Source organism: Oncorhynchus masou, chromosome 25 (genome assembly GCF_036934945.1).
Source record: "Oncorhynchus masou masou isolate Uvic2021 chromosome 25, UVic_Omas_1.1, whole genome shotgun sequence".
Lineage (NCBI taxonomy): Eukaryota > Metazoa > Chordata > Actinopteri > Salmoniformes > Salmonidae > Oncorhynchus > Oncorhynchus masou.
In genome coordinates, this window is record NC_088236.1 from 9,742,631 (window position 1) to 9,757,200 (window position 14,570).

The 14,570-nt window shown below is 40.6% G+C and overlaps 2 protein-coding genes across 3 annotated transcripts in view; one reads left to right on the top strand and one right to left on the bottom strand.

The window, feature by feature from the left end:
• The window catches only part of LOC135513756 (uncharacterized), a 56,049-nt gene that overhangs the window by 4,088 nt on the left and 37,391 nt on the right, over positions 1–14,570 (top strand). The window lies entirely within an intron of this gene.
• Positions 11,395–13,423, bottom strand: LOC135513755 (uncharacterized). Of its 2 annotated transcripts, none has more exons than XM_064936658.1 (4): positions 13,314–13,423; positions 12,379–12,541; positions 11,812–11,931; positions 11,395–11,662 (listed from the first exon to the last, which is right to left on the bottom strand). In XM_064936658.1, the coding sequence occupies exons 2-4, from the start codon at positions 12,529–12,531 to the stop codon at positions 11,525–11,527; spliced, it is 411 nt and encodes a 136-aa protein (XP_064792730.1). In that variant the 5' UTR covers positions 12,532–12,541; positions 13,314–13,423; the 3' UTR covers positions 11,395–11,524. The 2 variants fall into 2 exon arrangements, with proteins under 2 accessions (XP_064792730.1, XP_064792731.1); XM_064936659.1 differs by having other exon boundaries at positions 12,379–12,537; positions 13,314–13,419.

The following is a 14,570-nucleotide window of genomic DNA, read 5'->3' on the forward strand; positions in this document are numbered from 1 at the left end:
ATGGGGGAAACTTCCCAAATACAGGTTTGCCAATCTTGTCGCGTCAAACCCAAGAAGACTTGAGGCTGCAATCGCTGCCAAACGTGCTTCAACAAAGTACTGAGTAATTGGTCTGAATAATTATGTAAATGTGATATTTCAGTTTTTTAATTTTACAAATTAAAAAAAATGTCTAAACCTGTTTTTGCTTTGTAATTATGAGGTATTGTTTGTAGATTGATGAGGGGAAAAAACAATTTCATCCATTTTAAAATAAGTCTGTAATATAATAAAAATGTGGAAAAAGTCAATGGGTCCGAATGCACTGAAAAATACGGAATCCAGATTAGGACATCCTCAGTTTTCAACGAAATTAGGTACAAATGTATATTTATACACTGTATATCACAATTGCTTTTTGAAATGCATGTTTGATATCCTAGCTCCCTTTCTGCCTTTTCAGGCTTCAATTTTTTCAGGCTTCAATCTCTTTCCATCTTAAAGGCACAGTGAACATAGTGTATGTGAACTTCAAACCCACTGGATTTGTGATACAGTGAATTATAAGTGAAATAATATGTCTGTAAACAATTGTTGGACAAATTGCTTGTGTCATGCACACAGATATCCTAACTGACTTGCCAAAACTATAGTTTGTTAACAAGAAATTTGTGGAGTGGTTGAACAACAAGTTTTAATGACTCCAACCTAAGTGTATGTAAACTTCCGACTTCAACGTATTTCTATGTGTATATTTATACTACAGACACCAACAGTGCTTGTCCTAATATTTCAAAATTTCTTCATTCCATTCTTTCACTTTTACATTTGTATATTATTAGATATTACTGCGCTGTTGGAGTTAGGAACACAAGCATTTTGCTACAACCGCAATATCATCTGCTAGTCTCATTGCAAAATGTGTAGAATAGAAGGAAATTGGCTTTAAAACTGCAAAAAAGTTTATTTCAGCCTAGCAAATGTGTAGATTAGAATAACATGAGATAAGATATAAAACTGCTAATTTGTCTGTATGCCAGATGACAAAAGTAAATGTTTACAATTGGAGGAAATTAGGGTCAGGAGTCCATCTCCTGTTTCTGTAGCGTGAGGCAGCTTGATGTACAGCTCCTTTCTTCCACTCCTTTGCTTTCCTAGCTCTCTTTCTAATTTCCTTCCCTCCTTTCCTAGCATTTTCTCCTCCTTTTTATTGCCCCCTTTCCTTGACTAGCTTCCTTTCCTCTTCACCTTTTCTAGATCCCGTTCCTAATTTCCTTTACTCTTCTTCTTTCCTAGGTTCTTTTCCTCTTTTCCTAGCTTCATTTCCTTGATATATGTCCTCCTTTCCTCATTCACTTTCCTAGCTCCCTTTCCTCCTATCCTTTCCTAACTACCTTTCTGTTCCTTCTTCCCTAGTTTCCTTTCCTCTCATTTCCTAGCTCCCTTTCCTCCTATCCTTTCCAAACTACCTTTCCGTTCCTCCTTCCCTGGTTTCCTTTCCTCTCATTTCCTAGCTCCCTTTCCTCCTATCCTTTCCTAACTACCTTTCCGTTCCTCCTTCCCTAGTTTCCTTTCCTCTCATTTCCTGGCTCCCTTTCTTCCTTTCCCAGCTTCCTTTCCTCCGACTACAGCAGTGGCGTTGAGCCTTCTACACTACTAGTACTGCTACTAAACTCAGCAAAAAAAATAAATGTCCCCTTTTTCATTTTTTTGTTAGTTCTTTCTAATGTGTCAAGTAATTATCTTTTCATTTTCTCATGATTAGGTTGGGTCTAATTGTGTTGCTGTTCTGGGCATTTCTCTCTCTCTCTTTCACCTGTGGACCTGTTGCACCACAGTTACAGATCAGCTGACGAACGGCTGGTGATCTGTTCAACCACAGTTACATATCAGCTGACGACCACCTGTGGACCTGTTCCACCACAGTTTCAGATCAGCTGACGACCGGCTGGGGACCAGATGGAGCCCATAGTATGGAATGCTTCCTGGTGCAGGAACACTCAACTGTCTTAATATTTGTCAGTGATTATACATTTGTAGCCTTACTGATGGATTTCAGAGATTTTGAGAGACTTTACACACAGTCTCCAAAGCGCTACCATTTTTTTTAGCAAATATCTACCTCCTGTCTCAGCGCTTTTAGGAAAGTGATTAATCAATAACAGCCTGTTTTATAACTGCATCTCAAACCCCTCTCTGATGACAGAAAGCTGTAGATCCACATGGATGTACTTCAGCTGTGGGATGACATCACAACGACAACATTCGAAAGTGTAGATTAACATCATTCAAACATTCAAAAAATCCCTTGGCAGTTTTGGCTAAGATCCTGTAGTACGGACGGACAGACAGACAGACAGACAGACAGACAGACAGACAGACAGACACAGAGAGAAGAGACAGGGGTATGTTCTGTAGTCAGTGTATATTGTCACTGTGGGAGTGGCGCATATTATAACATCTTAATTAGCTCTGTAGTCTTCTGTACTTCTTTAATACAAAAAGTTTATTAATCAGATATTAACCACAAGTGGACACACTGCATTCAAAGTGATTGAGGATAAAACGAAGAGGTTTTACAACTCATCCGGTTGATAGGGCCCTGGGATAAAGCTTCTATTGAACCAGAGACAGTGTTTGTATGTGGCGCCACAGAGTGAGTGATATAACTGTAGTGTGGAAAGGCTATGTCCTACATTACACCCTGAACTACTTTTGACCAGTAGTGCATTATATAGGGTGTATACAGGCAATAGGGTGCCATTTGGGACTCAAAAATGGTCACTGTAGGAGTCGTCCTTATAATACCACTACTACTGAAGCAGTGGGCTGTGTGGCTCCTGTTGTCTTCCTACAGATAGTGACCATTGGTATTAAGGATAAATTACATATTCAGAATTCTGTGAGGTACTATTTACCACGTCCACCCATAGCAATGTCCTCTCCCTTACTTGTTTATTCACTGGGCTGGTCTTTTGACATTATCTGGAATACAATTTGTTCAATCAGCACTTCAAATAGTATCAGAATTTGTGAGCTCTTTATAAACTGCTAGATGGCACAGTAAGGACCATCAGCAGTTGGGTGATGAGAGGAAGACAGACTCAAGAATATCCAGTTACGACATGATCTGTTGTTCTGGCGCTTTTCTTCTTTCTGGTGCTGTTATTCTGTTCATCTCTCTCTCTCTCTCTCTCTCTCTCTCTCTCTCTCTCTCTCTCTCTCTCTCTCTCTCTCTCTCTCTCTCTCTGTGTGTGTGTGGGCATCCCTCCTACCTTAGTCATCTCTGTAGACTGTGGCTGGGATTCAGTTGATTGCAGACAGTGAGTGTCTTTCCAGAAAGCGCTTTTAGATTGGCAGAATAGCAGATATAGAAATTGATTGTCAGTTTGGTTGAGTACACTGGATGACTTCTCAGGAAAGGTTTGTTTTTCTGCTGACTCAGGATTGTTCTGGTGTCTTCCATTTATTTATCTCTCACTCTCTCTCTGTCCATCTCTCTCTCTCTCTCTCTCTCTCTCTCTCTCTCTCTCTCTGTCCATCTATCTCTCTCTTCTTCCACTGACTAATCTCTTAATATTGATATCATGTCCTGATCTTTCAACTCTATTTTTACTCCACCTCTCTGAATACATTTTGAGGTGTTATTATCAAGCTCTATTGACATGATTATATCTTCCATGGCATGTCCTTCCCTTCCCTTCCCCTCCTCATTCATATTCCATTCACCCAGTTCAGTTTAACAGTGACAGGTTTAGGCTACTACGTGATACTAACATTTTCCCAATGCCCACCATGATGTTGCTACAACTTAGCATGTGAATGAAAGTTTATAACATAACAGGTCGAAATAAAAACATTTTGTGACAGACAGGGACACATTCAATACCACATTGCACACTATTTCCTGCATCTAACTTATCTAGAGTGTAATCATTAGTCCAACAGTGGCAAAGGAGAGTTTCTTTTGGACAAATTCAGGTACGTTTATCCCCATTTTCTTCAGTTTTTCAAAGAAAAGGTTTTTCAACAGAATCGCCAGAATGAATACACCCTTGACCATACACAAACACAGTTCACATTCAAAGCAGACGCATACAACCAGCATGAACATTTTGCTCATAGTAAATCCTTCTTGCATCTACTCGCTCTCCTCTCACCTTTTCCCTTCGCTTATGTGATGCTAACCTCTACACACAGCGTACATCATTGTCACAATATTAGCTAACGCCATAGTCAACATAGCTACTAGAAGTAACGCGTTAGTAAACCAGCTACAATCATGCAGTACAGTGTACAGTCAGCAAGCAGTTTAGCATTTACACCGGTGGGCCTCAGTGGCAATAACTGAATAGCTAGCTAACATAGCATCCCTCTCTGTTTGAGCCAGGTATTTGTGTAGGGTAAACTAGCTAGCTGCATTCGCAAGCTAAGTGAAAGTGAAAAAAAATACAATGAAATATAGCTAGCTGTCTTTCTCTTTTTCTTGCTCTCTCTCTTGCATCTCCTTCATTTTTAAATAAATTAATTTGTCAAAAATTGTTTGGCTATTGTCTTTCACTTTGAGTCAACTACTCGCCACATTTTATGCACTGCAGTGCTAGCTAGCTGTAGCTTATGCTTTTAGTGATAGATTCATTCTCTGATCCTTTGGTGGACAACATGTCAGTTCATGCTGTAAGGGCTCTGCTAGTTTTGAGGACGTCATAATTACTGTGTAAGTCTATGGAAGGTTTTGTATTGAAGTCAATGTGCCCAGAGGAGGATGGAAACTAGCTGTCCTCCAGGTACACCATTATGCTAACCTCGAGTGCTGTTGAGGCTAATGTCGAGGTTCATTGCAAAATAGTGTGTTTTAAATAATTATTTGGTGACGTGAATTTATTTAGTAATGTTTTTTAAATGTTTCACTATTTTTATTTGTATGATATTAACTGAGAAGGGCGGTCCTCCCCTTGGACCTCTGAGGAGCCTACTGTTTTAGAAACGTATCTGTTTGGTATCCTAGCTTCCTCTCTACATTTCTTATCTTCATTTCCTCCTTTCCTAGCTTGCTTTCCTTGATCCCTTTCCTTCCTTTCCTCCTACTACAGTAGTGACTTTGGGCCTTCTACTGTACATTACTACTACTGTTACATTAATGTTGTGCCACTGGAGGTTACTCAGGAATAAAGCCAATTTATCTTTAAAAAACAGATAAAAAATTTGCCTCTCCTCTTTCTAAAGATCTAATGTAACTTTACTGTATATAAGAACATGAATATGTATATATGAATAGTGTGTAAATTGTATTTTTTATCTCTCAAAATATTTTAATTATTAAAAAGTTGTTGGCCAGCTTGAGAGCATCCAGACTCGTGCTTGCCAAATCATCTTCGGCGCGGCATACCCAGGATACAAGGGTCATGGCTGTACTAAACTTATTATCACTGCCCTCACTTCATGGGTGAAGACAACCCGTGCCTGGACTTTGCAGTGTTCCTGTTCAAGTCCCCTTTCAGAGACTGTTTACCTGCCTGCAAAGGACATGTGTCAGACAGGTCACCTGTAGTACTAACATGCTGTCTATATTAACAGGCCAGGACTGAAAGACACAAAGTCACCCATAACTTACTTTTGCCACGTCACCCTGTGTTTGAGTGTCCACTTAATCAACTCTTTAAGTATCTTCTAAAGTAAATGTCAAATGTGATGTACATTTTAACTTGAATGTTTTATTGTCTATTCAATGCAATTGTCTATTTATTGTCTATTCAATGCAATATCCATGTACGTATGAGGTTGTCACATTTTGCAGAGTCATCACTTGCCATTGACTATAATGCAATATGCAAATATATTAGACATATTATAAACCACTCTAAAAAACTCCACACCAGTAAATGAAGTAAGGAAAAGAGGAAAGGAACCTAGGAAAGGAGGAGGAAAGGGAGTGAGGAAAGCAAAAGAGTGGAAGATAAAAGAAGAAAAGAGATCAAGGAAATGAAGCTAGGAAAGGAGGAAAGGAAAGGAAACAAAGAAAAGTGTAAAGTTAGTGAGAGATATAAAGGGAACAAGCAAATTAGGAAAGAAAGCTAGGAAATGAGGAACAGGATCTAGAAAAGGAGGAGAGAAAATTAATCTAGCGAAGGTAAGGGAGCAAGAAAAGGAGGAGAGGAAAGTAATCTAGGGAAGGTAAGGGAGCAAGAAAAGGAGGAGAGGAAAGTAATCTAGGGAAGGTAAGGGAGCAAGAAAAGGAGGAGAGGAAAGTAATCTAGGGAAGGTAAGGGAGCAAGAAAAGGAGGAGGAAAGTAATCTAGGGAAGGTAAGGGAGCAAGAAAAGGAGGAGAGGAAAGTAATCTAGGGAAGGTAAGGGAGCAAGAAAAGGAGAAGAGGAAAGTAATCTAGGGAAGGAAAGGGAGCAAGAAAAGGAGGAGAGGAAAGTAATCTAGGGAAGGTAAGAGAGCAAGAAAAGGAGGAGAGGAAAGTAATCTAGGGAAGGAAAGTGAGCAAGAAAAGGAGGAGAGAGGCTAAAAAGGGAGGAAAAGATAGAAAATGCGGAAAAGATAGGAGGAAAGAGAGCGAGGAAAGCAAACGAGTGGAGGAAGGGAAAGACAGGGGTCAAGAAACAGAAGATAAGAAAGAAGGAATGGAAAAGAGGAATGACCAAGGAAAGGAAGTCAGGGAAAGGATAGGATGAAAGGGAGCTAGGAAAGAAAAGTGAACTAAGAAAGAGGGAGATGAAGCCAGTGAAGGAAAGTGAGGAAGGAAAGGAGGATATGAGAGGAAGCCAGGGAAGGAAAGGGAGCAAGGAAAAGGAGAAAGAAAGCTAGGAAAAGAGGAAAGGAAAAGTCGTTAAACAGCTTGGAAAATTCCAGAAAATGATGTCATGGCTTTAGAAGGTTCTGATAAGCTAATTGTCCTAATTCGAGAAATTTGGGGGTGTACCTGTGGAAGTATTTCAAGGCCTACATTCAAACTCAGTGCCTCTTTGCTTGGCATCATGGAAAATCAAAAGAAATCAGCCAAGACCACAGAAACAAATATGTAGACCTCCACAACTCTGGTTCATCCTTGGGAGCAATTTCCAAACGCCTGAAGGTACCACATTCATCTGTACAAACAATAGTACGCAAGTATAAAAACCATGGGACCACGCAGTCGTCATACTGCTCAGGAAGGAGACTTGTTTTGTCTCCTAGAGATGAACGTACTTTGTTGCGAAAAGTGCAAATCAATCCCAGAACAACGGCAAAGGGCCTTGAGAAGATGCTGGAGGAAACAGGTACAAAAGTATCTATATCCATAGTGAATGGTGCACTTCACAAACTAGATGGCATTATGATACAGGAAAATTATGTGGATTTATTGAAGCAACATCTCAAGACATCAGTCAGGAAGTTAAAGCTTGGTCGCAAATGAGTCTTCCAAATGGACAATGATCCCAAGCATACTTCCAAAGTTGTTGCAAAATGTCTTAAGGACAACAAAGTCAAGGTATTGGAGTGGTCTTCACGAATCCCAGACTTCAATCCCATACACAATTTGTGGGTAGAACTAAAAAAGCATGTGCGAGCAAGGAGGCCTACAAACCTGACTCAGTTACACCAGCTCTGTCAGGAGGAATGGGCCAAAATTCACCCAACTTATTGTGGGAAGCTTGTGGGAGGCTACCCAAAACATTTGTTGGCTGGCCCTCGCTTCATACTCATCGCCAAACCCACTGACTCCATGTCATCTACAAGACCCTGTTAGGTAAAGTCCCCCCTTATCTCAGCTCGCTGGTCACCATAGCATCTCCCACCTGTAGCACGCGCTCCAGCAGGTTTGTCTCTCTGGTCACCCCCAAAACCAATTCTTTCTTTGGCCGCCTCTCCTTCCAGTTCTCTGCTGCCAATGACTGGAACGAACTACGAAAATCTCTGAAACTGGAAACACTTATCTCCCTCACTATCTTTGAGCACCAACTGTCAGAGCAGCTCACAGATTACTGCACCTGTACATAGCCCACCTATAATTTTGCCCAAACAACTACCTCTTTCCCTAGTGAATTTATTTTATTTATTTATTTATTTTGCTCCTTTGCACCCCATTATTTTTATTTCTACTTTGCACATTCTTCCACTGCAAATCTACCATTCCAGTGTTTTACTTGCTATATTATATTTACTTTGCCACCATGGCCTTTTTTTTTGCCTTTACCTCCCTTATCTCACCTCATTGGCTCACATTGTATATAGACTTGTTTCTACTGTATTATTGACTGTATGTTTGTTTTACTCCATGTGTAACACTGTGTCGTTGTATGTGTCGAACTGCTTTGCTTTATCTTGGCCAGGTAGCAATTGTAAATGAGAACTTGTTCTCAACTTACCTACCTGGTTAAATAAAGGTGAAATAAATAAATAAATAAATAAATTTCATCCAAGTTAAACGATGTAAAGGCAATGCTATCAAATACTAACTGAGTGTATGTAAACTTCTGACCCACTGGGAATGTGATGAAATAAATAATAGCTGAACTAAATCATTCTCTCTACTATTATTCTGACATTTCACAATCTTAAAATAAAGTGGTGATCCTAACTGACCTAAGACAGGGCATTTTTACTAGGATTAAATGTCAGGAATGTGAAAAACAGAGTTTAAAGTTTTGGTTCCAACCGCCCTGTCTTTGTTAGACGCAGAGTAGGTGAATGGATGATCTCTGCATGTGTGGATCCCACCGTGAAGCATGGAGGAGAAGGTGTGATGGTGTGGGGGTGCTTTGCTGGTGACACTGGTTAATTTAGAATTCAAAGCACACATAATCAGCATGGCTACCAAAGCATTCTGCAGCAATACGCTATTCCATCTGGTTTGCACGTAGTGTGACTATTATTTGCTTTCAGCAGGACAATGACCGAAAACACACCTCCAGGATGTGTAAGGGCTATTTGACCAATAAGGATGGTGATGGAGTGCTGCATCAGATGACCTGGCCTCCACAATACCCTGACCTCAACCCAGTTGAGATGGTTTGGGATGAGTTGGACCACAGAATGAAGGAAAAGCAACCAACAAGTGGAGGAGGAAATAGATCAAGGAAATGAGGAAAGGAACGTAGGAAAGTAGAAGAGTAAAGGAAATGAGGAAAAAAGCTAGGTAATGAGGAATGGGATCTAGAAAAGGAAGAGAGGAAGCAAGGGAAGCAAAGTAAGCAAGAAAAGGAGGAGATTAAGCTAGGAACGGAGGAAAGGAAATCAAATTAGGAAAATATATGAGGAAAGAGAGCTCGGAAAGACCGTGGGCTGTCACATTGTGATTGTCCAATGGGCTGTGACGTTATTAATGACCACATTGTGATTATCCAACGGCTTGTCTTGTTGTTACTAATATCAATGCCGTCAAACATAATCTTCTCCCCATGGGCCAGGCTCCATTATTTAATCAGCTTGAGATACTGTAGTAATTTGTCACCAATTATGACCAATTCTCTATGGGTCATTAATAACTACTTTGCTTGAATGAAGTCAAATTCTGTCTCTGTGGTGTCGTGGTCCAAGCAGGGGTGAGATACATTTTACTGTGAGATTCTCACTTGAGCAAAAGTCTGTCCTCTCCTCGACTCCTCTGTCCTCCTCTGTAAGTCGTTCTGAATAAGAACGTCTGCTGAATGACTAAAATGTAAATGTAATGCTCTGCTCTCAGATGTTTTCCTGTTCAAGAACATCCGTTAGATAGTCAACAGAAACCACCTGTTGTTGGAAAGCAGTCTCTAGTTCTGAGGCGCTTTGTGGACACGGGCCCTGATCTAGACTCATATTCATGAAGTGTGTTCATAACAGTTTGGCTAATTAGATCATATTGAAGCAGATTGATCTGTACTGGGAAAACCTGATCCTAGATCAGCTCTCCTAATCTGAGACACTATGAATAAGGGGCAGGTCTCCCCTGATCTGAAAGCAGTGCTGGAAAAAGTACTCAAGTGTCATACTTGAACAAAAGTAAAGATACCTTAATAGAAAATGACTGAAGTAAAAGCGAAAGTCACCCAGTTAAATACTACTTGACTAAAAGTCTAAAAGTGTTTGTTTTTTAAAATATACTTAAGTATCAAAAGTCTAAATAATATCTTATCCTTATATCAAGCCAACCAGACTGAACTATTATTATATATTTTATTTTTGGGATAGGCAGCGGCACGCATTTGTCTTTAGTGAGTTTGCCAGAGCAGAGGCAGTCGGGATATGTTCTCTTGATAGGTGTGTGAATTAAACCGTTTCTCTGTGCTGCTAAGCTTTCAACATTTAATCAGTATTTTGGGGTGTCAGGGAAAATGTATCGAGTAAAAAGTACATTATTTTCTTTTGGACTGTAGTGAAGTGAATGTTGTCAAAAATGTGAATAGTAAAATACAGTACAGATGCTCAAAAAAACTACTTAAGTAGTACTTTAAAAATGGTTTTACATAAGTACTTTACACCACTGTATGAAAGGCAACACTGGCCACAAGGCTCAGCAGTCCGACTCTGAGAAGCTTTAGGAAACCTAGCCAGCAGTTCTCTATACAACAGCGCCCCCATCTGGTGTGATGAAGTCATATTTTTGTTGTTGTTGATAATATACCATTATGAATTATCATTCAGTTCATTTCCACATGGAGGGGGGGGTCATATGTAACTGTAAGTATAACAGAGGGTTCCCTGATGTTGTGGGTTCCCATGTTGATGGTGATACTGCAGCTTAGCTTCCACCATGTCGTCCCAGGTTGGATCAACATAACATAAGGACTTAATTACCACCAAGGGGTAAATGTTGTATTTATCTGAAATGCTGATAATGAAAGAAGACCAAACGGTAACTGACTAGTTAAACTTGATTTGAAAATCCATACTCTCATTTAGAAGGCAACCATCACATTTAATCTTTTCACAAATAGTGTTACATGTAATCACATAGGTCTCACAACATTTAGATGCCGTAATGGAGAAGTGTGCTAAACCAAAGACACAGTAGTGTGTGTTTCCTGTCTTCATGAGATCACCAATGAAACGAACTTCGACATGACTGACCCTTAAGTGTCCCCAGACCATTCCCACATTCTCAAAAAATACAAATATTGTTTAATTCTCCAATTAAAGAGTTTTGGGAAGAAGAAAGTCTTTGTTCTCCATAGCCTCTCTCCCTCCATACGCCATGGAAGTGAAGAGAGAGAGTTTCTAGCAGGAATATATGACCGTTGTAAAACCTGGGATGGGAGAGAGACTAAGGGGAGGCATAATATATACCCAAAAGGGCCACGTCGTTACACTGTAAAAGGTAAATATCGAATGGTTTCAAATCTAGTAGAAATATTGATGATCTCTTTTAATATGATATGGCCCATCTTCTAAGGCATCTTCTGAGAAATCATAAAACAATTCAGAAACATGATGAAGCCAGTCTGAGACCATCTTGCCGTAAAAGCACATTGTTTTAATTGATGCTATGAGGAAGTGAATACATGAGAGAAAGAGTGAGAGAACCAATCAGACACAAGGTCACAAAGGTCCTAGGTTACAATCTAACCATCATTCTGTTCCTTCTAGTGACTGTAGTCGTAGCTGTAGGTGTAGTAGACGGTGCCTCTCTTCAGGTGGCAGGTCTCAGTGTGTGTTCCTGGGCGGATGGTGGTGGTGCAGGTTCCCAGGCGGTGATCTGGTCCGACGTTATTATCCCACACCTAATAATAATAATATGAATAGTCAAAGTAATCATAATAATCTTCCTCCTCATCATCATCATCTTCATCATCGTAATAATAATTGATGGGATTTACATAGTGCTTTTCCAGTGCTCAAAGTGCTTTGCATAGTAAGGGGGGAAACTCACCTCCAGCTTCAGGACAGACTTGCGGATGATGTCTACGAAGTTGAACTCGCCGGGCCAGGTGGGGTTGGCCTGGTTCTTCAGAATGCTGCTCATGCCACCGAAGGCTGGGCCGCACCACACCTAAGGAAGAGAATGTTGTCAGTAGAATTTATTACAGTTTTTTTTAAATGTTATTATTGTGAATGATTTTTAATGTATGTACAGTTGGCTCACTTGAATGAGGAACCTCTATAAGTATTTTAAAATTAATTAATTAATTTGTTTGTTTGTTCATTTGTTCATTCGTTTTTATTATTACTTCATCTAACAAGTAACAAGCCAATCACTGGCATTTTCATGGTCACATGTCACTGTAGGCTACTTGATATACAAACAAATGACAGCTGACTGTCCACTGTTTACTGTTTGATTATTGCTGTGTCTCTGTCCTTCTGTGTTATGATGTCTGTCCTGTCTGTAACATCACTGTACTTCTGTTTTATCTCCCCACCTGACAGTTTGTTGTTGTAAATAAGAATGTTTTGTTGACTGACTGTTCGGGTTAAATAAATAAATTAATCAATTAACCTTGACGTAGGGGTCTGGCTGGGAGATGAAGTCTCCTTTCAGATTGGAGGCACTAAGGCCCCACACTCTGACGTGGCCGTCATACAGGTCACAGTGTACAAGAGCCAGGGTGCAGAGCACCAGCAGTCCCAGGGACAGAGAGAGAGAGGCCATGGTACACTGTCTGGGAGAGAGGAGAGGAGAGGAGAGGAGAGGAGAGGAGAGGAGAGGAGAGGAGAGGAGAGGAGAGGAGAGGAGAGGAGAGGAGAGGAGAGGAGAGGAGACGAGAGGAGAGGAGAGGAAGGGATGGAGGGGAGAGGAGAGGAGAGGAGAGGAGAGGAGAGGAGAGGAGAGGAGAGGAGAGGAGAGGAGAGGAGAGGAGAGGAGAGGAGAGGAGAGGAGAGGAGAGGAGAGGAGAGGAGAGGAGAGGAGAGGAGAGGAAGGTATTAACATGTCCAGAAGAGCTTGAAACTAACTCTACAAACTGTATTCAAAGAGTTGGAGTAAAAAATAGAGTTGAAAGATCAGGATATGTTATCAATATTAAGAGATTAGTCAGTGGATGAAGAGAGAGAGATTGATGGACAGAGAGAGAGTGAGAGATAAATAATTGGAAGACACCAGAACAGTTCTGAGACAGCAGAAAAACAGGCTCTTATTCAATTGCAGATAGTGGCTTTCCAGAATTGTGTTTGATTTAACCACCAGCATATCCTGGATGGAGGGAGATGACACTTGATCTCCAACCAAACTGACACTTAATTTCTATATCTAAAAGCACTTGGAAGGGCACTCACTGTCTGCAATGGACTGAACCACAGTCGATGAGAGAGAGAGAAAGAGAGAGAGAGAGAGAGAGAGAGAGAGAGAGAGAGAGAGAGAGAGAGAGAGAGAGAGAGAGAGAGAGAGAGAGAGAGAGTAGTAGAACAGCACCAGAACAACAGATCACGTCTTACCTGGATATTCTTGAGCTGTACGTCTGTCTTCTCTAGTCACCCAACTGCTGATGGTCCTTACTGTGCCATCTAGCTGTTTATAAAGATCTCAGCCCCCCCTCCCCCCACCCAGGTTTGTATGATGACCCACAGATGGTATGTAGGACTACTTAGTGATGACATAACCAATGAGAGCACACCTTATATTACCAGGAGACATATGGAAGCCTATAAGGTGTAACAACAAATTCTGATACTATTTGAAATGCTGATTGAACAAATTGTATTCCAGATAATGTCAAAAGGCCAGCCCAGTGAATAAACAATTAGGTAAGGGAGAGGACATTGCTAAGGGTGGACATGGTAAATATTACTGCATAGAATCTGTAATTCATCAGTAATACCATTGATCACTATCTGTAGGAGACAACAGGCGCCTCACAGCCACCTGCTTCAGTAGTAGTGGTATTATAAGGACCACTCCTACAGTGACAATGTTTGAGTCCCAAATGGCACCCTATTCCCTATATAGAGCACTACTGGTCAAAAGTTGTTCACTATAGAGTGAATAGGGTCTAATGTAGGACAAAGCCTTTCCACACTACAGTTATATCACTCACTCTGTGGCGCCACATACAAACACTGTCTCTGGTTCAATAGAAGCTTTATCCCAGGGCCCTATCAACCAGATGAGTTGTAAAACCTCTTGGTTTTGTCTTCAATCACTTTGAATACAGTGAGTCCACTTGTGGTTAATATTCCAAGATCTGATTAATAAACTTTTTGTATTAAGGAAGTACAGAAGACTACAGAGCGAATTAAGGTATTATAATATGAGCCACTCCCACAGTGACAATATACACTGACTACAGAACATACCCCTGTCTCTTCTCTCTGTGGCGCCGCACAAAAACGTCCGTCCGTCCGTCTGTCCTGTCCGTCTGTCCATCTGTCTGTGTGTGCTACAGGATCTTAGCCAAATCTGCCAAGGGATCTTTTTAATGTTTGAATTATGTTAATATTCACCTTATAATTTTTTATTGTGATGTCATCCCACAGCTGATGTGCACCCATGTGGATCTACAGCTTTCTGTCATCTTATCAGAGAGGGGTTTGAGATGCAGTTATAAAACAGGCTGTTATTGATTAGTCACTTTCCTAAAAGCGCTGAGACAGGAGGTAGATATTTGCTAAAAAAAAATGGTAGTGCTTTGGAGACTGTGTGTAAAGTCTCTCAAAATCTCTGAAATCCATCAGTAAGGCTACAAATGTATAATC